A 22,855-nucleotide genomic window follows, 5' to 3' on the forward strand; every position below is an offset into this window, starting at 1 on the left:
CATGTAGCAAAGCTGAGAAAATGGTGAAAAAGAAGTTATGAGGTGTGACTAAGCAGAAGCAGTTATTAAAACACACTCTAAACCATTATATAACTGACAAAGATATTGGTATAAAAATAGACTCATAAGTGGAATAGAATAATTCTATAAATAGACGTAAGTACATGTGATTTATGCTGGACACCCACCTTGCTTCTGGGAGTCTGGAATGTGCTCAGCAGAGAGTGCCTATGTGATCAGCCCCCAATTAAAACCTTGGACCCTCTAGTAGTTTCCTGTTGCTTAAAACAACACAAATTTATTCACTTATAGTTTTGAAGGCTGAATTCTAAAATCAAGGTGTTGGCAGGTCTATTTCCTTCTAGAGGCTTCAGGGGAGAGCCTGTTCCTTGCCTTTTCCAGCTTCTAGAGGCCGCCTGCACTCGCCTCGTGGCCCTTTCCTCGCCTTACTCCACTATCTGGCTTTATCCCAGCTTTTCTCTCATCATATGCCCACAGTTTGTTATTTTTGTTTAGCTGTCCATGATTTTTAAAAAGATTTTAAAGAGATTTACATCATATGTATATACCTATGTTTACATTTAGTGTATGTGGCTAACATGTAGTTACCATTTCCAGCAATTTTCACTCTTGTGTATATCCATATTTCCACTTGTTATCATTTCCTTCTGCTTGGAGGATTTCCTTTAACATTTCTTGTGTGTATCTGATAAGTATGACTTTCTTCAGCTTTTATATTTCTGAAAATGTTTTTATTTTGCCTTTGGTTTTTAAAAGGTATTTTTGCTGGGTATAGAAATATAGGTTGACATGTTTTTAAATTTCTTTTAGTATTTCAGAGATGCTGTCGTCACTGTCTTCTCTCTTGCATTGTTTCCCATTAGAAATTTGACATCATTTTTACCTCTGTTCCTCTGTATGTCACGTATCCTTTTTTCTCTTGATACTTTTAAGATTTTCTTTGTTACTTGTTTTGAGCAATTTGATTTGATGTCTCTTGGTATAGTTTTTTTCATGTTTCTTATATTTAGGGTTTGTCGAGTTTCTGGGATCTATGCATTTACAGTTTTTATTATGTTTGGGAAATCTCAGCTATTATTTCTTTAAATATTTTTCCTGTTGTTCTCTCTGCAACACCAATTTGAAAGCAGTTCGATCTTTTTTGGGTCTTGCTTTTAAGACTTGTTAGGTGCTCAGTCTAGGACTACTTATTCGTCACAGCTGAGTACCTCTGGGTACTCTATCCAAAATCCCACAAATTATGGGTTTTCCCAGACCAATTGGTGGGAACAGGCAGTGTAACTGGCTTTGTGTAAGCACCAGGCACTGTTCTTCTAATCCTTCTGGATTGTTCTTTCCCACCTTAGTAGTTAACCTACACGAACGTCAGTACTTAGCTGAGTACTTGATGGAGATCCTCTGTAGGTCTCCAGGGTTGTTTCCAAGGCAGCTCTCTGTTTTTTTTGGTATTCTGTTCTATCGACTCTCACTGCCTTGGTTCCCTCTGGACTCTGAGCTCTGTCTTATCAACTCAGAGAGTCCACCAGGTTCAATTACAGTTTTCTTCAAAAATTGTTTTAGGGTTCACAGGGAAAAGAAAATGCTTTTGGAATAATAATTTAGGGAGGAGGGAATGATCTACAAAGCCAGATAATAAAATGGACAAATATATAATACTTTAAATTTAAAACATAAACATAGAAATAGTGAAGGGGAAAAAAAAGAGAAAAATCAAAAAAACAGATTCAAGTATGCAAAAAAATTTATATTAAAGGGAAATACTGTGCATAATTCTACAAGCAGTGTTAATGCAACTAATCATTTCAGAAAAATTGATTCTCTACCTGATACCAATAGACTCTGAAGAATTAGAGATTTGCATTTAAAGATAGAAGCATGGGATAACATATTGGTGAATATATAAACTTCACGCACAACGTTTTTTAGGCGTAAAAAGGCACAAACCATAAAGAAAAAGAATGACAAATCTGATCAATAAATTTTAAAATAAAAGTAAGTTGAAAATTAAAACAAAGAATCCAAGCACAAATGGAAACGGGAGAAACACAAAATCCTCGATAAGTGTACATTTAAGTCAAAAAGAAAAATTCAACCACCAATGGAAAAACTGACAAAACATTAACAAACAATACAAAAGGCCAAAAAATGTATATGCATTCAGTCTTACTAGTAACTTTTATGTGCCAAGCCCTGTGTTAAAAAGAGCTTTACACCCACTATACCGCAGCAATCTTCACAACAACTCAATGAGAGGTGCTATTGTTATCCCTACTCCATGGATAGTGAAACTGAGAAACAAAGTGGTAATCATACTTACCTAAAAGAAAATAAGCCAGAAAGAGGGAATGGCCAGAGCCCAGAGCTGCCCTCTCCATCACTGTTTCTTTCCCTGACTTACCATCTCCTGGAGTGCCAGCAGGCCCTGAATCCTGTCTCATTAACTTAGGTAACTCCCATACTGGTTCTGGTTTTTCTTTCCTTCCCCAACTCCTTGCCATGTACAGTAGAACAGTGGTTCCCAGAATCTTTCCTCAGTGACACACATTTTGACTTTGGTCCATATGTAGAATACTGCCTAAGGTCACCCAGAATTTCCCGAGCTTATGTGACCTTGGTCGGCCAGCTGGCACTCCACCCCACCTCTGTCTCTGAACGTGAGATACGTGAGATACGTTTTACATTTAACTGCATCAAACATGGTATGAAACCATGGTTAAGAAACACTAGTAATTTTTTAAAATCAGTTAAAACAGTGTGATAACTTTTCTTGCCAGATTGGCAGGGACCTAAAAGAAGGGTAACAACCAATGTGGGAAAGTGGGTACTTGCACACAAAATTGTTGAAATGTGAACTGATAGTTTTCTTCAAAGGCAATTCGGCAATATCTATTTTTTAAATAGGGAGGAGGGCGTTGAAAAAAAGGGGAGAAGGAAGAGAGATGAGGAGGGAATAAAGACTAGGACATTGATGACTGATGCTAGTTCTTTCTACTTAAGAGATTACAGAAAACTTTCTTCATTTATTCATCTATATTTTAAAATTTGTTTAATTTTTACAATGAATGTGAATTTTTGTGAAATATAGTTTCCCCAAATTGGCCTCTAAGTTGTATACACAGGAAGAACTGTTATAGATTATAGCATTTAATTTTACTAGAGATTAAAATTGTGTACTATCAGAAACAAGCAGCCCCAGCAGTCCTGACAGCCCCAGAGGAACTGTAGCCAAGATCGAACAGGTCTAGAGGTGAGGGAAGGACTGTCACCTTCGTAGGGCTGATGTGACAATTACACGGGATAAGGCATGCAAAGCAGTCAGCAAGGTGCTCAATACAAAGGCTATTGGATAAGTATGAGCCACCATCATCAAGCAATTATATTACCAATTACAGGCAGTGACTGATTACATAATATATTCCTGAATGATAAAAATCAAACTTGGATAAATATTACCATTTCATAAACTTTTTCTTATTCTGGTTCATCTTTAATTGGTTATGGTTCATAGCTTATCTTATCAAGACAGAACTCAATATGTTGAACCTCTTAAAATGCTAGGTCCAGGAAAAACAGGACCTCCAGAAGCTCATGGTCCCATGCAAGTATAAATAAACACAGGTATACCTGGGAAGGAACTGAAAATATCCAGAAATTATTTTCTGTTACAAGATCAAACTGCTTCTTCCTTCTTACATCTTTCTCTCTTCAACACAATTCTCAGTAATCCATTTTCTCCTCCAGCCATAACCCAAGAGAGGCCCCCAGTAAGTGAGGTAAACAATACAAATAACTCTGACATGGGAAACATCCCCGCTGCACTGGCCCTGGAAAGAGAAGTTAGCTCTTGGTGGTGCTGACCACTACGCTTCATGCTCCATTTGCCAATCAGGAAGTAATACCCTGATAACCCACATCTTCAACTCAGAGAAACATTTTTTAAAGTGGCACAGTTTCTTAAATGCTGCTCTATTGAATAACTTTGAATGACAAACTTAAGCCACATCTCAAAGGTCTTTAAAAATGCAGTTAAGTTTTAAATAGCCCTTTTGTCCATAAATAATTCCCTTCTGCATCCAATTTAATCAGTTCCAAAACAGAAAATCCCTTCCACGACACTTGGTTCTGTCCAAAACATCCAGAGACCTATGGTCCATACCACATGTCCTCTAACTGACACTCCAAGTAGGGTCACCCTTGTCATACCATGAATGCAACCGCTAATTAATTGGTACAGGTAGACTGGTAGGGGTAGATACGTCTCAGACTACTTCTCAACCCTTACTTCTAAGACAATTTTTAACCAGTACATGCTTTGATCCAAATCTAATACTATATATTGAAAAAAATTAGTTCTTAAGAAACAAAATTAGATTGCAAGTCACAACTGATTTAGAAAATAGTCTCAAATTGTTACATCTCATTTTATAGGTAGATAATCTAAGGAAATACTTTATGTAGAATTTTGTTTCAAATAGAGTATGCTTCTTTTATCAAAAACTACAAGTTCACAACTCTTAGTCACATAATGATTGAAACCATTCAAAAATGCAGGTTTGATTTACAATAGCACCAGAAAGAATAAAACATCTACGAAAAATTTAATAATCAACAAGGTGAAAGACCTCTACACTAAAAACTACAAAATGCCGCTGAAAGAAATTAAAGACACGAATAAATGGGACGACATCCTGTGTTCATGGACTGGAAGACTTCTCACTGTTAAGATGGCTACACTACCCAAAGCAATCTACAGGTTCAATGCACTCTATCAAAACCACAACAGCATTTTTTGCAGAAAGAGAAATATCCATGCTAAAATTCATATAGAATTCTCAAGAGACCCCAAATAAACAAAATGATCTTAAAAGAGAACAAAATTTGAGGTCACATTCATCCTGTATTCAAAACATGTAACAGAGCTACAGTAATCGAAACAGTGTATACTGGCATTAAGACAAACAGATCAATGAAATAGAGAGCCCAGAAATAAACTCTCATCTATGTGGCCATGCGATCTTCATACAAGGGTTCCAAGCCCACTCAATAGGTGAATGGATGATCTCTTCAACAAATGGTGCTGGGAAGACAGGACATCCACATACAAACAAATGACTTTGGACCCTGATCTTACATCATATATAAAAATTAACTCAAAACAGATTAAAGAACAAAATATAAGACCCCAAACTGTAAAACTCCTGGAAGCGAGCATGGGGAAAATGCTTCATGACATTGCATTTGGCAATATTTTCTTGGATATGACATCAAAAGCACAGGCAGTAAAAGCAAAAATAGACAAATGGGACCACCTCAAACTTAAAAGCTTCTACATAGCAAAAGAAACAACAAAATAAAAAGGCAACCTATGGAATGAGAGAAGATATTTGCGAATCATTTATCTGCTAAGGAGTTAATATCCAGAATATATAAAGAACTCCTACAACTTAACAACAAAAATAACCCAGTTAAAAAAATGGACAAGGACTTGAGATTTCTCCAAAAAAAGAAAAAGATATATAAATAGCGATGCTCAATATCACTAATTACTACAGATATGCAAATCAAAAACACAATGAGTTATTACCTCATATCCATTAGGATGGCCACTATAAAAACTATTAGAAAATACTATAAAAAAGAACAAAAAATAACAAGTGTTGGCAAGAATGTGGAGAAATTGAATCTTTGTGCACTGTTGGATTGTAAACTGAACCCCTATGCACTGTTAGTGGTACAGCTGCAATGGAAAAACAGTATGGCAGTTTCTCAGAAAAATTAAAAATAGAACTACTACATGATGCAGCAATCCCATTTCTGGGTATACAATTAAAGAATTAAAAGAATTAAAGCAGGATCTTGTAGAGACATTTGCACACCCATAGCAGTATTATTGATAGACAAATGAATAAAGAAAATGAGAAAATGGTCTATATATACAATAGAATATTATTCGGCCTTAAAAGGAAAGAAATCCTGTCACATGCTACAACATGGATGAACCTTGAGGACATTATGCTAAGTGAAATAAATCAGTCATAAAAAGACAAATCCTACATGATTCCACTTACATGACTTACATAAAGTAGCTGAATTCATAAAAACAGAAAGTAGAATGGTGGTTGGCAGGGGCTGTGAGACAGGGATTGGGGTGGGTGGGTGGAGGAGACAAGAAACGGGGAGTTTATGTTTAATGAAGACAGAGTTTAGTTATGTAAGATGGAAAAGTTTTGGAAACTTGTTGTACAACTGTGTGAATAGACTTAACATGATTGAACACTTAAAAACGGTTAAGATAGTAAATTTTATGTTGTGTTTTCTATCACAAAAAGCAAATACAGCAGGTGTGACACTCCATCATAACAGATCATGCCAAGTGCTCTCTTAGACCTTATGCGTTTTTCAGACTTTTGCCCTAAGTGTTATATGCAACAAAATGCATCAAGCCAAGAGTACAATCTTCTGAAAATCCTTCTAAAACAATCACACAGGAAAGAAAGAAAAACTGACCTAGTACCGCAGATGAAGCTAATGACCACCTAACCCCAAAACACCTTCAAAGGAAAGAACGAAGCACCAGAAATAGACTTCTGCAGCTCCCGGCCCTCTGATTTTCAAAAGCCATCTCCACTATCAGCTTTTGGATTACTCCAGTTCCTTTTAATCCAGGGCCAGTTTCTGAGACTATTCTACATGTCTAGACTAGCTTGTCACACCAATCTACAATGTGTTCTAAGATGTGTTCTAAGATATGTTCACAGAATACGGTACAGCCAAACTCAACCTAAGCAACGGACCAGGCACCTAAATCATGAGCAAAGAGTCAGTAGCTTCCAGTATCAAGTGCCTAATTCAGCCATTAGGGGGTTCCTTGGTCTCCTCATAGGAATGCACACATGATCCAGAATGGTATGTGATTTTAATGGTTATCCACAAAAAGTGAGGTGGATGTCAGCGACAGTTAAAAAAAAAAAGCACTTCACTTGAATATTTAATGTACTGGTTTTACACCAACTGGCATCTCTGCTTTTCCTTCAGGTGGTATACAGCATGACAAAATCTACTGCCTTAAGGGCTCACTCAGGATCATACAACTTGGCTTAGGGGCAGATGGGTCTGTGTCATCAGGAAGTCTGGCTGAACTACCTACCAGCTGTTTCCTAGGGAATACAGAAGATCTCATTTTACTGTGCTTCACTTCATTGTGCTCCTATGTTTTTTTACAAATTGAAGGCAAGACTCTCCATCAGCACAAAGACTAAGACTCACTTTACTGCTGTGTTCTGGAACTCAACCCGCACTACTGCCAACATCTGCCTCTGTGACTTGATTTCTCTGTGATTGTTTCATAATCTATAAATTGGGGTTTTATGAGAATCTGAAATCTTAAAATCCAAAAGTTACAAAAGTGATGGTTTAGGTAAGTATTTATTTCTCACTTTAGTTACAAAGGAAAGCACCATGTAGGGAAGAAAGAGGTGGTGTCACCCTATGTCTTATTATAGCAGATGTCCTAATGACACCTGCATCTGAGTTCAGACTTTTACCTATACTCTTGACTCTTAATCCAGGTCTCGGGTTCGAGAAGGTAAGGGTAAAGTCGTTTTAGGTAAATCTTCATTTAAAACCAAATGCCTGCTATGTACACCGGCAGATGTCGACAGAGGTTCTGCCCTACAGAAACTGTAGTCTGGGCAAAGAATGATACCCATAAAATAACTTAAGCAGCTAAACATGGTGTACTTCAGCATCAAAATGAAGGACAGATGAGTAATGAAGACAAAGCAAATTCAGGGAGGTGACTGGGGGAATGAACAAAACTGGAGAAAGTTGGGAGGTGACAGCCCACTACAGTGCCCCAGGCTGGAGGCTGCGGGAGAGCTGACCAAGAGAATTAACAAGCATTGAAGCTATGGTAAAGGGTCAAAAATGAGACCAAGGTGGCAGAGAATAATCATGGCATTAACAAAAACAGAAACCAGAGGTGGCATGTGAATTCTGCTCTGGCCATGTGCAGTGTGTGCTGGTGGCTAGACATGCACAGGAAGGGAGATAACCATCCACTGAGCAGCTGGGAGAACAGTGACTGACAACTAGGGCAGGATAATAACCAAGTATGAAGTCACAGAAACCAAGGGAGAAAAAGTTCCAAGCAGCAGCTATCAACTGTACCTAACACTGCTTACAACAGATAGGGAAAATTCAGCCACAGAAAAAAGTTCTCTCAGCAGTACAACAAGGCCAATCAGAAAGCTGAAGTCACAGGCAGATGGAGAATTTCTAAAATATCAAGCACCCAGCAATGATTTAATTTTCCTTAAGAATAGTTTGGCTTATTAGTACTCTAAATGATAACAAATAAAATTTTACATCTACTTCCAAAAGCGGACTCTCCTGGCAGATGTCTGCAAGGATTCCCTGCAAGGATTATAAAGAGGAAACAGTCATTAGCAAGAGAAAGAAGACACTTTTTCCATCTACAGGATTCCATGGCTCCTTCCTCACAGTAGTCAACAGCTTTTAGAACAAGCAACTGAACACTGGCAAAGCGAAATTAATGAAGTAATATTCTACTTACCAGACCCTAAATTAAATAATAGCTACTCTCTCCCCAAAGGATTAAAACATTAAGAAAATCACTTTTAAAAAGTTTTTACATTTACATAATAGTTTGATTAAAAAAGTAAACATCACTGCTGATCAACTCTATCATCCTAAGACAAATCACCTAATTAAATTAGCTTTCTCTTTCTTCTGGCCTTTATTCCTGAGCACTTTGTTCATATGCTTTGTAGATAAAACATTATTGTACTGTCCTTCAGCACTTGTCACATATATGACTTAAATCAAAAATTTGTGCATGAAACTAAAATATCTGGCAAACGAATTTAAAAGTCTTAATAAAAACTGTCAGACTTGGCTCTGCCATAATAGCTAATTAATGAAAACATGTGACACTGAAATATAAATTGTCACAGACTAAAAGAATCATATTCCTGAAAATTTATCCATTTATATTCACTAGAAACATAAAATGTACTTTTTTACTTATAAAGTTAAAGACAACCATGCCTTCTACAAATCCATTTCACAATGAAACTCTAACATGTTTTTTAAAAAAGTTCTTATTTGCTGGTCATAATTTACAAATCATTTATAAATCAAAATACTACCAAAATTTATACATTTTATATATACGCAGTTTTGCTATATATTTTCAAATCTATTTTCACCACACACACACGCACACATTCCTTTCACTATTCTCAACAACTAGATTTCAGTTTCAAGAAAAAGCTTCACACCAATGCAGAATAAGTGAGTTCTATGTAGTAATTATAGTAACTTTTACCTCTGGCAACTCTTTCAAAGTCCTTACAAACCACAGAGCATAGCCCAAACATTCTCAAAGGTCTTTTTTCTCTGGACTAGTGATAATACATCCCCATAGATTAGTAAAGATGGATGTTAAGATACAGGAATGTTAAGATAAATAGGATGTTAACACAATGAATGGCTCATGCTTCTGACTTAAGAAAATTAACATGTAGTCCAAACATTAAAAAGTGTATTAGGTAATCTAGCTATTTCTGCTGGTTTTCTTCAAAAGACAATGTTTTATTTCATTTTGAAGATTTTCTAGGGAAATTCTAATACAGTGGAGGAAAGCTATACAAACATACAAAATATCCAGAGAAACATCATTACAATTGCAGGTAAATCTTAACTTTGAAAAAGTAAACTAGTTTATATTACTAAAATAAGCACAACAAATCCCTAGGGTATCAGTGGACACATTGAACTTGGCTACCTTTAAAAATCTGCCCAGACTTTCTGAAAAAAAAAAAAAAAAAACTCGACAGCATCTTTTTGGGGCAAATGTGCATGTGCCCCATCAGATGCCAAACTCATGGTATCACAATCATGTAAGAAAATCAATCTCATTTCTCCTATTTACTCAAACAAAAACAATAGGAGAGTCTGATCAGCAGAAAGATTGCAAGCACAAGCTGTTTTTTGGAGCTAGCTTCAGGAATACTTGGTTTGAACCAGACCCATTCACAATGAGCAGAGGCCTACATTCTTTCTATATGAGGATAATTACTGTATCTTGAACAGCCAGTTCATACATTTGGATTGTTCATACAGCTACAACATGGGCCACAAAAGATGTCTGACTCTGCCAGGACCATGGCTGATACAACCACGTCTTTTCATACTTTACACCCTGACAGGTAGTCTCCTCACCTGCCTGTGACATTTACGGGGTATTAAAGATGTGTGATAAAACTTTTCAACTACCCAAATGGGAAATCAGGAAATATAATTTAGGCTGACATTTCTCAAAAAGGGGATTTGTTTACTTAACTATATCTATAACTATATCTACGACTATATCTAGAGAATTAGCATAATGGTTCTTGGAAAGGTATGCATCAGGATAACACAAACTTAATGTTTTACTCCACTCAACCATTCATTTATTTCTCTGTGTATTTAATAATGGCCCATGAAGCTACTCATTCATGCAAACATAAGTTAAATGCCTACCCTGTGCCTGGCACCGTGCAAGGTAAGCAAAGGAACAGAAAAACAAGGATGCAATACCTGCCAAGGACAACTTTAATCAAGGAGACGTGCCCATTACATTAATGTACTATTTTAGGTTTACTGGACACCAGCTCTGTACCAGACTGTTGCTGGACACCTAGGACACACAAGAATCATCAACTAACTACAGATCTGTAACCATAATGAAGTATGACAACCTCAAGCCTGACTGGTCCTAAAGCAGCAGTATTTTGTTCTAGAAATAGCCTTGTCTATCAATTAATCCTTTCTATAGATGGTAATTCTTTAAATAATTCCCACCTATGTTAATCCAGATTAAGGCTGCTTAGAGTGAAATAAGGGAATGTAATGTTTTGAACAAAAATAAATAGTAAACTGAAGCACATTTGCCCTTTCACATTAATTTGGTTTGTACTTGCTGGTGCTTTCAGGATAAAGTGATTTTTTTTTTTAAGTGAAACATCAACTATAAAGTTTCTGTAGCATGAAATTATTTCCTTGCAGTGGCAGTTCAGTTTGAAACAAAACTTAAACTTCACAAAAGCTCTGTGACTCATTTCCCTAGGTTCGAAAACAAGTAGTATCGACAAATTTACAGATTTGGTCCTTTAGGTTACAAAATAATATTTAACTCTGAAAAAGTACCGGTGTACAGTCATGCAATTCTAATGAGTTTTTAAAACAGGGCCCAGCTCTTGACTGTAAATTATAAAGTTTGCAAACTAGAAACCTGACATTTGTTTTTAAAGTCTTTCACAGTGACGATGACACCCAATTACGTTATCTTAAAATAAAAAATGTAAACAGACTTCCAAGAGCTTACTGGAAAGCTAAATAGAATTGTATTACTTATATATACATAGAGAAAATTGTTAGCTAAACAACCATCGACACTGCAAAGAGATACTGGAGAAGGTGAAGAAACAAGATTCCTCTCCAAAAAATGTTTGAACAAATTCAAAGTAAAATGTTGTAAGCTGTACTCAGAAGCCTTTCCACCGGCCTCGCTATTTTTACATTTCAAAGTAAGCTCGGTCTGCAAGCCGTTATTAAAATCACAACCGAGAAAAAAAGTTGTCCTAAAATTTGCCTATTAACAGAAGTTAGGTCTAAAAATATGTCCCCCTCCCCGCACCCCACTGAGTGGGCCAAGTCGAAAGAATACCCGAAAAGTCAGGAAGTTTTGAAACGGCAATGACAGCAGACAAGGGGAGGGCAAGGGGAAGGAATCACGGACAACAGAGCAACTCCGAGCAGGCAACGCCGCGACTTGGCATCCGGACGACATCTGCGGCTCCAGACAGGGCTCGACCCAGCAACTTCGGCCCAACGGAGCCCCGCGCCGCGGCCCTGCCACCAGGTCGCAGCCCGGCAGCGGCCTCCGCGAGGGCGCGGTGACAGCGCGGGGCCGGGCCGGGGAGACGTCGGCCAGTGACACCCACCTTCCTTCTCCGCCCGCGCCGCGGCCACAACAAGGGTCATCACCAGGTGCAGCGCTCCCAGTAGGCCCGCGGCTGCGCTCCGTGGGCCCCCGCCGCGGCCGGCCGCGGGCTCCAGACCGGCCCCGGCGGACGTGGAGGCGGCGGCGGCTCCAGTTGCTCCTCCCGCCCGCTTCCCCATCCCTGCCGGCCAGGGACCGCCGCGCTCGAGATCCGGCGCGGCCCTTCTCGGCGAGGCGGCGGCGCGGGAGCCGTGGTCCGGGCTCAGGCAGCAGGGCCGGGAGAGAGCGTAGCTCGGGGCCCAGGGCTCGGGCTCTGGGCGTGGGTCTGGGTCCGTGCGTGCGTGTCAGCGAGAGTGTCAGTCACTGCCGCGGCCTCGGCATCGCCTGCGAGGAGTCGAAGCGGAGAGGCCGCGGGTCAACCACGGCAGGCGGCCATACTGGAAACGGGCACGGGCCACGGGCGCTGGCCTGCGAGGGGCGGGGCGCAACCCTGGGCACTTCCTCTGCTGTGCGTCACCTGGGGGCCAACACCTCAGCTGTCCGCCCGAAACGCTGGGGTCTCGAACCCTTCGTCTCGCTCTCGGAGGCCCACAGCCTGTGGAGCCGGGAGGCGGTAACACAAACCCAACACGTCACCGCTTCCCCGCGGGCAGGAGGAAGGAAGCGGCCCGGGCCGGCCGCCAGGACTTATGATGGCGGCTCACGCTTCGCGGAGGCCAGGAAGTCTCGCTGCGCAGCCGCCGTGGTGTGGGCGGGGCCTGGGCGGGGCCGCGGAGCGCTGCGGAGGCTTGGTCCCTTCTCCGCTGCCGGGTCTTGGTCCTGCGGCTCTAGCACTGCAATGCGAGAGCCTTCCAGACGACTGAGTGTGTCTCGAAACACTGAGACCTGGCGCTGAAAATCCATTCCAGTGACTCCTGTAGGTCGCACCTCCGCCTCTCAGCCGTTTGGGGAATACCCCGGGCATGATTCAGTTTCTGGTGGCCTCCTGAATGGAGTACAGGAACCTGCTTGCTCCATTCATCTCTGTTCCCTGTGGGGACTGCTCAGGAGAGCATCCTGGAACCCTCTTGCCCTTGGATTGTTCCCAGTTTTCTGTGTGTGTATAAAGCAGCAAGGATCCTAGAAGAAGGCAGATTGGTCCCTAGGAAGGTGTCCAGTGGCCCTGTTGGCTTTCTCTTCGGAATAATTCTTAAGACGTTTAGTTCACATATTTTCTTCAAGGCCCAAATCAACCGCTGTCTTCTTTAGTCTCCTTCACAAAAAGGACTCATGCCTCAGATACCCCTTACGTGGAGGTTCTCGGTGTACTTGGCTCTCCTCTCCCAAACTTAGTTTCAGCTCCTTGAGGGAGTCCCTCTTATTTTAGTAGCTTCCTGTAACTCCAGAGCCATTTGCTTATACTTAGAAGTATTTGTCAAGTGAATTGATGTATTTTAAAGCCTAAACTCACCCCCGATAGGTCTTAAAACAAACTACATGGGAAAATAGATTTTAGAAAGACTTACAAAAGGAACTCCAAATGCTACTGTTAAGCAATCACTTTATAAATTAATATTTTTTCCAAATTTGAAATGGACCATAATTGGCTAGTCTTTTTTTTAATGGCCTTACCTAATGACTGAAAAGCAGTTTTATTTTTCCAAATATTAGCGTTAAAACTGAGTAATCAAATTTTGTTATTGACATAATGAAATAAGATTAATTGTTATCTCTAAGTTGGCTTTTCAGATATGCCTAAGGCAACAGGCCAAAGAGCTGCCAAGGTAACTGAGTGCCTCAGCTGGGTCCAAGCTTACCTACCAGTGTGCACCCTAAGGAGTCAGCAGCCCTCCCCTATCACCAGGTTCAGGGGAGAGAAACCATGAAGTGTTCAGGTTCTCTTTCACAGGAATCAATCATGTCCTCTGATTAGCCTGAGGCTCAAGAGCCCCATGGGAAATAACCTGCATATGTGTGTAATTGGAGTTTAGGCATATACAGACATGTTGGATCAGAGGCTGCTCTCCCATTAAGTTAATGGCACTTCAGCCATAGGACCCCTCTCTTGTACAAGTCCCTTAGAAGGCCCTGTACCTAACTGTGTATTTATAAGCTTGGATTCTTGTTTGTGGCACCCTCAATAGTTGTGGAAGCTTTTAAGGTCCACCATACCTGAAACTTCCCTGTGCCTGACGGCCGCTGGGAGCTGGAGGGACAATGAAGTTTGTTCCCAGGAGAGGACACTGAGACTGCTGGGAGCATGACAATAAAAGAACTTGTACTAGACAGATTGGTGAACGGTGTGTTGGGGAATACCTGGAGCTGAGCCACCATCACCCCTTCATTTCCTCTCTTCTGGGCCTTGAGGAGAGTGCTGTTGGTTAAAACTGAAGGAACTATTACCAAGGGCCCTCCTGAAGTTCTGACTAGCTGCTGCCCTCCTTTCTCCCCTTTCAGGAATTTAGCAGGTGGAGGCAGGCTATTTTGCTGGCAGAATCAGGGAAAACCCGCTAAACCAGTGGTTCTCAGTGTCATCCCCAGACCAGCAACATCAGCTTCACCTGGGAGCTTATTAGAGATGCAAATTGGCAGGCCACATCCCAGGCCTGTGGAATCAGAAACTCTGGGCTGAGGTCCAGCAATCTGTGTTTTAACAAGCCTCCTGAGTGATTCCGATAGACCCTCAAGTTTGAAGGCTGTCACAATAAATTGATCAATGCCAGGAATTCCAAGCTGTTGGGACTCCTCACATACTGGCTTTGCTTTCTACCCTGATTAGTAAACTACTACAGAAAGCGAAGTTCAAAGGCACTCAGAGGCATTTGGGCTTAAACCCAACCCTGCCTTTATTAGCTATCTAGAAGATGCTAGCAAAATTACTCGACTTTTCTGGCCTTAGTTTCCCTACCTTTAAAATGAAATCTAATAAATTTGGGAAGTGTAAGCAAGATTTGTTGGTAAATGTATAAGATAGTGTCTAGCACACCATAGGCGATTGTAAAAGGTAGCTATTACTGAGTCCCTACTTTTCTCAAAACATCATGTTAGGCACAGTTAGAGTTTCAAAGATGATTGATTTATATTCCCATTTCATTCTACAGAATATTTGAGGTGGCTTACAAAAATACTTTTACTATAATAAAAATATATACAAATTAAAACTTGGGGCCAGAAGGAGAAAACTGTTGTGGAGTCCCCAGAGCCCTATCTCACTGGCTCCCTGGGTGAATGCACTGGCCCTGGTATGCAACACCATCTCAAACTCTTTCAAATCCCAACTTTATGTCACCAGCCAGGCCTGTCTCTGTTGCTTCCCCCTGGCCCTGGCATCTAATAGATACCTTGAACTCCCATGAACTCCTGATCTTCTCCCCAAACCTGCTCCACCCACAGTTTTTCCAGGGAAACTCCAGCCATCAAGCTGCACAGGCCAAAGGCCTAGTAGTCATTCTTCAACTAACTCCAGATATACCCAGAATCGAACAGTTTCTCACCGCCTCCATGGGCTGCGCTGGAATGAGCCTCATCGTGTCTGCAAGAGTTTCCCAACAGGTCTCCCTGTTTCTAACTGTAAGAGGAAAATTTTCTACTTACAGCACTTGCCTAGGAGATAGCAAAATGGAATGCTGTGTTACACCTCAGTGCGTTCAAACTAACCGAAGCTGATGAAGGACTGTGAACTTCTAGTGACCCTCCAAGTCAGACCAGAACCTTGTTAAACATAAGTGGAGACTCAATCCGGTCCAGGGAACAAAGGACTTGGTTTTACCCAACGCTGTTCTAGCAAAAGGGCTAGTTTTCAATTCCTGATTAGCATAACCACCATGAAGCCCCTCCCCTCTTTCTAGTATTTAAAAAACCTGACTTTTCCCAACTCATGAATTACTCAGTGAACTTTTTCATTGGTGTGTTTGATCGCCTGGCAAGTATATACACTCAGCTTTGAAAAAACATTTTTTTGAATTCTAGTGGTGTTTGCTTCATATTTGACATAAATTTGCATGGTAATGGTCGTTTGTCTAACGCAGTAGCCAGAATGACCCATTTAAAACATAAGACATCCTATGTCCTTCCTGCTGGGGCTCCCATCTCAAGGAAAGAGCCAAAGCTCTTACAATGGTCCAGGGTGGCTCTACACGGTCTGGTTCCCCATGGCCTTGATGTGCATTTCTGCTGCACTTCTCTAGACTCAGGCCAATTCAGCTGAACTCCCCACCATCTTGTTCCTCAAACACACTAGGTGTGCTTCTGCTCCAGGGCCTCTGTCCTAGACCTTCCCTCAGTCTAAAGTGCTTTCTCTTCCTTCAGTCCAGCTCCGCCCACTTTCTCACCTCCTTTCAGTCTTGGCTCAGTTAACACATTCTCAGCAAGGTATGCTCTGACCACCACTGCTGATAACTTTGGATTAATATACGCACCCCTTCCAGGCCCAATCCTCCTTACCCCGTGGTCATTTTTCTTTTTTTCCATAAAACTATATAATACTATATAATACGATATAATTTACTTATTCATTATGTATTGTTATTATATGTCTTTCAGCCCCATCTGTTTTGTTCACTGATGTATTCCAAGCTTCTAGATGAGTGGATGGATGAGTAAATAGAACCAAAAGATAAAGATCAGCAAGACATAGTCCTTCCCCTCAAAGGACCTTAAAAATATAGTGAATAAGATAGATATGTACAAAATACGATAGGAGGGACTGAACTAAAGGAAAAAAGAGGAGAGGGAGTATTAAAGAAAGACAACTCTAGGTTCTAGCAATTTCTGTATTTATTCAGCCTTCTAACTTCTTCAACTGATTTTTCTTTGTAGTTCTGTTTCTTTTTCATCTAGTTCAGGGTGTGAATAAGGCCCCCAGCAATCAAGTGAATGAGAAGAAATGTAGCATATTGACAATCTTCTTCAATATACAGAGCAATCTTCTCATTTTGTCTGCCGTGTGCCTTATTCCTTGGTAGGTTTCTCTTGGTGTTATTCTTAAAAAGAAAAAGAAATCAACTCACAAGCCCTAGGTTTAGGTCTGTTCAACCTACTAGGTAAATTGCTATCACCTAGGGTGAGACAAATAAACCCAGAGTGCTAGAGAGGACCGGTTCATTATGTAAGGTGAGGACAGTGGCTTGTGAGGTGGGGACTGAACTTGCTACCTATATGTATCCCATCCTATTTGAACCTCTTTACTCACATATCCCTCAGGAAAACTAGATTCCTTTGCAGTTTTCAAATTCACACAAACTAAGGCCTCGTCATGACCATAACTGCTACCACATACATGCCTCTGTTAGTAAGCACATTGCATTTAGATGTTACAATTAACTGGGCTCTGTTCACTAGTTCCCTTCTGAGCTGACCGACACTTTACAAGCCTATATTAATCTTTCTAGCATTCTTAGGAAATGTTTTCATGGCAAACATACTGGTATGAAATAAATCAGCATTTCAGCCTTCCATTTCAAATTCTCCATACCAGGCTCCAGTAGCTCTCTAATTTTTTTCTCTTTTTGAAGACTTATTATTAACTTTGGGACTTTTTTAGATGTTTCATGTGGTTTGGTGATTTTTTCATCAAAAGGAGGGATAATATTCTTGAGGACAAAAGATGCTTGTAGTATTCTGTATTTTTCTTGTTCCTCCCACCTCCCCCATCTTTGTTCTAACACTCAGTAAATATTTTGAAATTGAATCTTAGGTTACCCTGAATTCCTGAATGTTCTTAAACATCATTGTTAAAGAAACCTACTTCAGCCATCATTCAATTGTACTGAAAATGTCATGACTGGGTGTCAATAGTACTGAATGTGTCATAATCAGCAGCCTTAGAAAATAAAATCATTCAGGGGAAAAAAGGACATGGAACAATGCATCGGGGAACACTTTGTTTCTACCTCTCCCCATTATTTAACTGTTTGCAACTATACAAATGTCAGGAATGGTCAATTAAGGTGAGGACTGATACAATCAAGAAACTCAGATGGAGACCAGAAATGATGAAAACTTTAATAGCATAAGATGGTGAAATAATGACCAGTGCAGGTATGAAGACGAGGTCAGAGAGATACAATTCTCTCTACCAAACCTAGTGTTAGTTCCTTAACTCAGGAATCAAGAATTGGCCATTTGGTACGGAGCCTGAGAGAAGGTATCCCAGCTGTTACACGGTTAGTAATGTCACACACTCGGACATTACTATAATACATTATTACAATACAAAAATTAATATGATAATTATAAGAGTGCTCTGCTAAATAAAACACTATAGACATATAATATATTAAATTAAATGGACCTAAAGATGAAACAAAGATGAAACCCTGGCCTAGAGAGTCCTTCTTGTCTCTGCCCACCATAATCTTGGACAAGTCGCTTCATGAATGGGCCTCTGTTTCCTTTTCTGTTGTGATAATCACTATTACAACAGTGACATTGAGCATCTGCCAAGTGTTAGCTAGTTCCATGAAACTTAGGTTATTTCAGTCCTTACAACTAGCCATCAGTTGTCATTTTTACCAGTTAGACAAGAAACTGTGGGAACCAAGATTTAGAAAGGCTTAGAAATTGCCAGACAATAGCTGGAAGTGGAGGGGACCCCTCCAGAGCCAGCCTCCATGCAGTAGTTGGGTCCATTTCTTCTAGTTATGAATTTCTGGTGGGAAGTTGTCACAATGAGATGAACATGTAGTCAAAATGTATTAATATTTTCTCCAACAAGAATTGTTTTGTTTTGTGTTTTGTTTTTTTTTTCAATCATATATTCCGTCGTGTGACAGAACACATATGAAGATCAAGGACTCTGCTATTTGTGTTCCCTGGCTTGTGTATTATCAAAGGGATTCAAAGAAGCCCACCTTATGACAGAATACAAACGCTGACCATAATAACATAGACAGACTCTGAAGCACAAATATTCCCCTGGAGAACTTGCACAGACCAGTTCTTTGATGACATTTTTTTTTTTTAAAGAATAATTCAAATACTTGTTAACGCGTGGTCATGAAGACATTTTACTAGACATGTTATATGGCAAACATACTGGTTTTAAACATATCAGATTTAAAACACTCAATTTAGCCTGTGATTAAAACACATGAAATTAAAGCGCCGACATTTAGAGAAAGCAGAATTCACTTTCTGGAAAACTCTTCTCCTCGGGTTACTCTGTGGTCCTGGCAGGACACTGTAGTCCTGTTGGTGGTTAACATGGGGCAGAGATTCTTGAGGTGTGCAGAAATGTGTGGCGCATGAGCTGGGGCCACAGATAGACCTGTGGTGTGACACATGGGCTACTGCAGACGCCAGCGCCCTCAATCCCCACCTCTTAAGGCCCTGCTCTTCATCATAGATGTTCCCCCTGAGCCAGCCCCCTCTCAGCTCTAATCACTGCCATCCCATTCATATCAGAGGTGCTGGTTGTGGGCGTCGCCAGGGCAGCTCCTAGCCCGGACAATCCTTGCCTGCCAGCAATGCTCCTTCACCCCAGGGGCGGGCCTCTGGACCTGTCCTCCTTGCCGCAGCAGGCTGGTTGCTGAAGTCTGCCTCAGGCTAGTCTGATCAGCTTCTCTTGAAATGTTTCCTAAGAGATATGGCCACGGAGGGTAAATTCTGAGTTATGTAATTGGCGGAACTTACACACGACTGTCTACAAAGTCCAGCTGCAGAGTCCTCAGGGCTGCCGTGAGCTCCACTCTGCTGAGGTCTAGTCACTCATCATTTTCTCGGATGCCATGAAATAACTCAGTATCTCCAAATATATTTATACACACAACTGAGGTTCCTTTCTTGGTTGAGTGCTTCTAAGAAGACTTGAAGATGGCCTCTAGTCAGCTCCACATTCTCTTATTCACTTCTTTCTATAAACTGTACCTCCAACGTTGACAGTGTGCTGAATCTAATAACACTTCTGATTAAAAGAATATAGCAGTGGTGATGTGAGTTTACTTCCAGATTAGGTTATAAAAATTTCTATCCCCTCTAGAGAAGGAAACTGCCGTGTTATTTACATCCCTGTGGATGACTCACTAGTTTAGGTACTAACTCACAGCCAGCTGGGACCTGAGGCCTGCCAGCAGCCCCGTAAGTGAGTCTGGAAGCTGCCTGGGAGCCTCAAGATGACTATGACTACAGGCCAAGCTGACACTTCGATGACAAACTTCTGAGAAATCCTGAGCCAGAAACCCCCTGGAAGCCATACCCAGATCCCTGAAAATGAATGCTTGTTGTTTTAAGCTGCTAAATTTGGGAGTAATTTGCTACACAGCAATAAGTAACTAATACAAGAGAGTATGAATAGTCAAAATAAAAAGAAAATCTTAAAAACTGATAAAAAACGAAATGAGACCTAGACTACTCCAAACTTACAGCACTGATTTTAATACCATTCTGTCAGTATTTAACTGAAAAAGTAAGCAGAAATCATGAAAATAGAGATTTACACAACACTGTCTATCAACTTGACCTCATTGATGTTTATGGAATACCCCACCTAGGAAGATCAGAATGCAGTCTTTTCAAGTGCATATGTGTTCAGCCAGGTACACCATCTGCTGGGGCATAAAACAATTCTTGATGAGTTTACCAGAACTAAAATCATACAGACCATGTATGTTCTTTGACCACAGCAAAAGTAAACTAGAGATCAACATTAGAAAGATATGAGGAAAATGAACCCCCCACATGTTTGGAAATGAAACTCTTTAAATAATGCACAATGTCAAGGAAGAAATCATAAGAGAAATTAGAATGTTTTCCTAACTGGAGGATAATGAAAACCTGACATATCAAAATTTGTGGGATGAAGCCTGAGCATTGCTTAGAGGGAAAAGGATCACTTTAAATGCTTACACTAGAAAAGAAGAAAAGTTTAAAATCGACAAGGTAAGCTTGCATCTTAAGAAGCTAGAAAAGTAGAACATTAAGATCCATTAAATAGAAAGAAGGAAATAATAAACATAGGAATAAAAATTAATGAAATAGAAAACAAACAGCAGAGAAAAATCAGTTAATCCCCAAATTGGTTGTCTGAAAGATCATTCTGGCCTTCCACTGTACTCACTCTTCCTTCCGTCCTGAAAACTATGCTGATTATTGGACATGACACTCATCTCTGTCCTCACAACTAGACTTGAGCTTCTAGATCCTGTATCCACTGCTCCAGTTGGTTTAAACCAGAAGAGATTATTAGGAGATATTAGAAAGATCATGGTGACCTTAGAAGGGATGAAAGTATATATTAGTCTTGACCTTTGGAGACATCGTCCAAGCTCCTGTACAGAGCCAACATGTTGAGGAAGATCTGCCTCCGGAACCACGCTGCCTCTGCCTCCACCACACCAGCCACACGTGTGCCCTAAGCTCTGCAGTCACCTTCCAAACGGTGTGACATGCTGATTTCCTCTGATCAGCAGACCTGTACCGCTATGGGACGGGGAGGGGTGGGGGGCAAGGGGGGCGGGGCGGTGTGTGTGGAAAGGTAGGAGATGGCATGTAATGTTGAAGGTTCAGTTCACAATCTAGGAGCTCATCAAAACTAGGAACTCTTCTAACATGTTTAGAAGATTCTGGGTAGGCATGAATGGCAGATGAATACTTTAACTCCTAATGGCCAGCAAATTAGCCTTCCTCTCTAAGATGTTTGTTTTAACTTTTAATTTTGAAATAATTGTTTTCCCATGCAGTTGTGAACAGGAGAAATCCTATGTACCTTTCACCCAGTTTCCCCCAATAGTAACATCTTGCAGAAATACACTATACAGTACAGTCAAAACTAGGAAATTGACACTGGGGCAATGCACAAAGCTTTTTCAGATTCCACTAGTTTTAATGCGTGTGTGTGTGTGTGTGTGTGTGTGTGTGTGTGTATTTAATTCTATCCATTTATTACATGTAGATTTATGTAACTACCATCATAATCAAGATCCAGAGCTGTTCCATCGCCACAGGCTCTCTCATGTACTCCTTTATAGCTGCAATCTACCTCCCTCTCTAACCTTTGGCAACCACTAATCTGTCCTCTAGCTCTGTAATTTTGTTACTTCAAGAATGTTATATAAACGGAATCAGACAGTATATAACAGTTTTGAGATTGATTCTTTTCCCCTCTCAGCACAATTCTTTTGAGACCTGCCTGAGCTTTAATCCTGGCTTTGTGCCTTACTGGTGGTGCGAATTCAGGCAAGTTATTTAACTCCCCTGTCTCAGTTTCCATTCAAACCAACATCTGCCTGATTCCAAAGCCTCACTGTCTCCACTTCGCCATCTTTCCTCCCACTTGCAGTTGAGAGAAGGCCTTCTGTTGGCTTTTTTCTCTGTTTCCCTATGGAACCTTTTTCACATTACTAGGACCGACTTCTAAATCTTCTCTTAATGTTTTCAAATCAGAACAGTGTAAGGAAAAACACTATTTAGAAACATGATTTGATAGTTTTAAGTATTTAGATTTTGTCCTAATTGTATTCTTTTAGTAAGCAATTTTATTTATCTTTAAAGGAAAGTTGTTTTTAATGGAAGCTCATTTCTGCTGCTACCAGTTTTTATTTCTGGCCAGTTTCTTTTTCATCAATGAAGATGTGCATCTTGGTGGCATTCACTCATCTTTCAGAGTCATTTGATTTAGCCTCATATTGTGACCCGGCTCTAGGTATATTGCCAAGAGGACAGTCCCCTTGTGGTGCCAGGTGGCTGATTATCTGTGATTTTCATGTGTACAGAGCATTTTTATAAATTCACAGAGCTCTCTGCTCAAATGTCAGCTCAACAGAGAGGCCTCCTGGACCACCTCCAAAATAGCATCTGCCTTCTATCTCTCTTCCTTTCTTTATCATACTTTTTTCCCTGTATTTATCT

The 22,855-nt window shown here is 40.5% G+C and overlaps 1 protein-coding gene across 3 annotated transcripts in view; it reads right to left on the bottom strand.

Annotated features, from left to right (window-relative positions):
• Nucleotides 1-12,493, bottom strand: part of TMEM131 (transmembrane protein 131) — a 139,953-nt gene extending 127,460 nt beyond the window's left edge. For 2 of the 3 annotated variants that reach the window (XM_036225044.1, XM_036225042.1), the window contains exon 1: nucleotides 12,033-12,244. In XM_036225044.1, coding sequence (XP_036080937.1) covers nucleotides 12,033-12,210 — 178 coding nt within the window. In that variant the 5' untranslated portion in view covers nucleotides 12,211-12,244. Of the gene's footprint in view, nucleotides 1-12,032 lie in introns of all 3 variants that reach the window. The other variant, XM_036225043.1, reaches the window with a different exon arrangement.
• Between the last annotated feature and the right edge of the window lie 10,362 nt (nucleotides 12,494-22,855).

Source organism: Rousettus aegyptiacus, unplaced genomic scaffold, assembly GCF_014176215.1.
Source record: "Rousettus aegyptiacus isolate mRouAeg1 unplaced genomic scaffold, mRouAeg1.p scaffold_m13_p_7, whole genome shotgun sequence".
NCBI classification, from domain to species: Eukaryota; Metazoa; Chordata; class Mammalia; order Chiroptera; family Pteropodidae; genus Rousettus; species Rousettus aegyptiacus.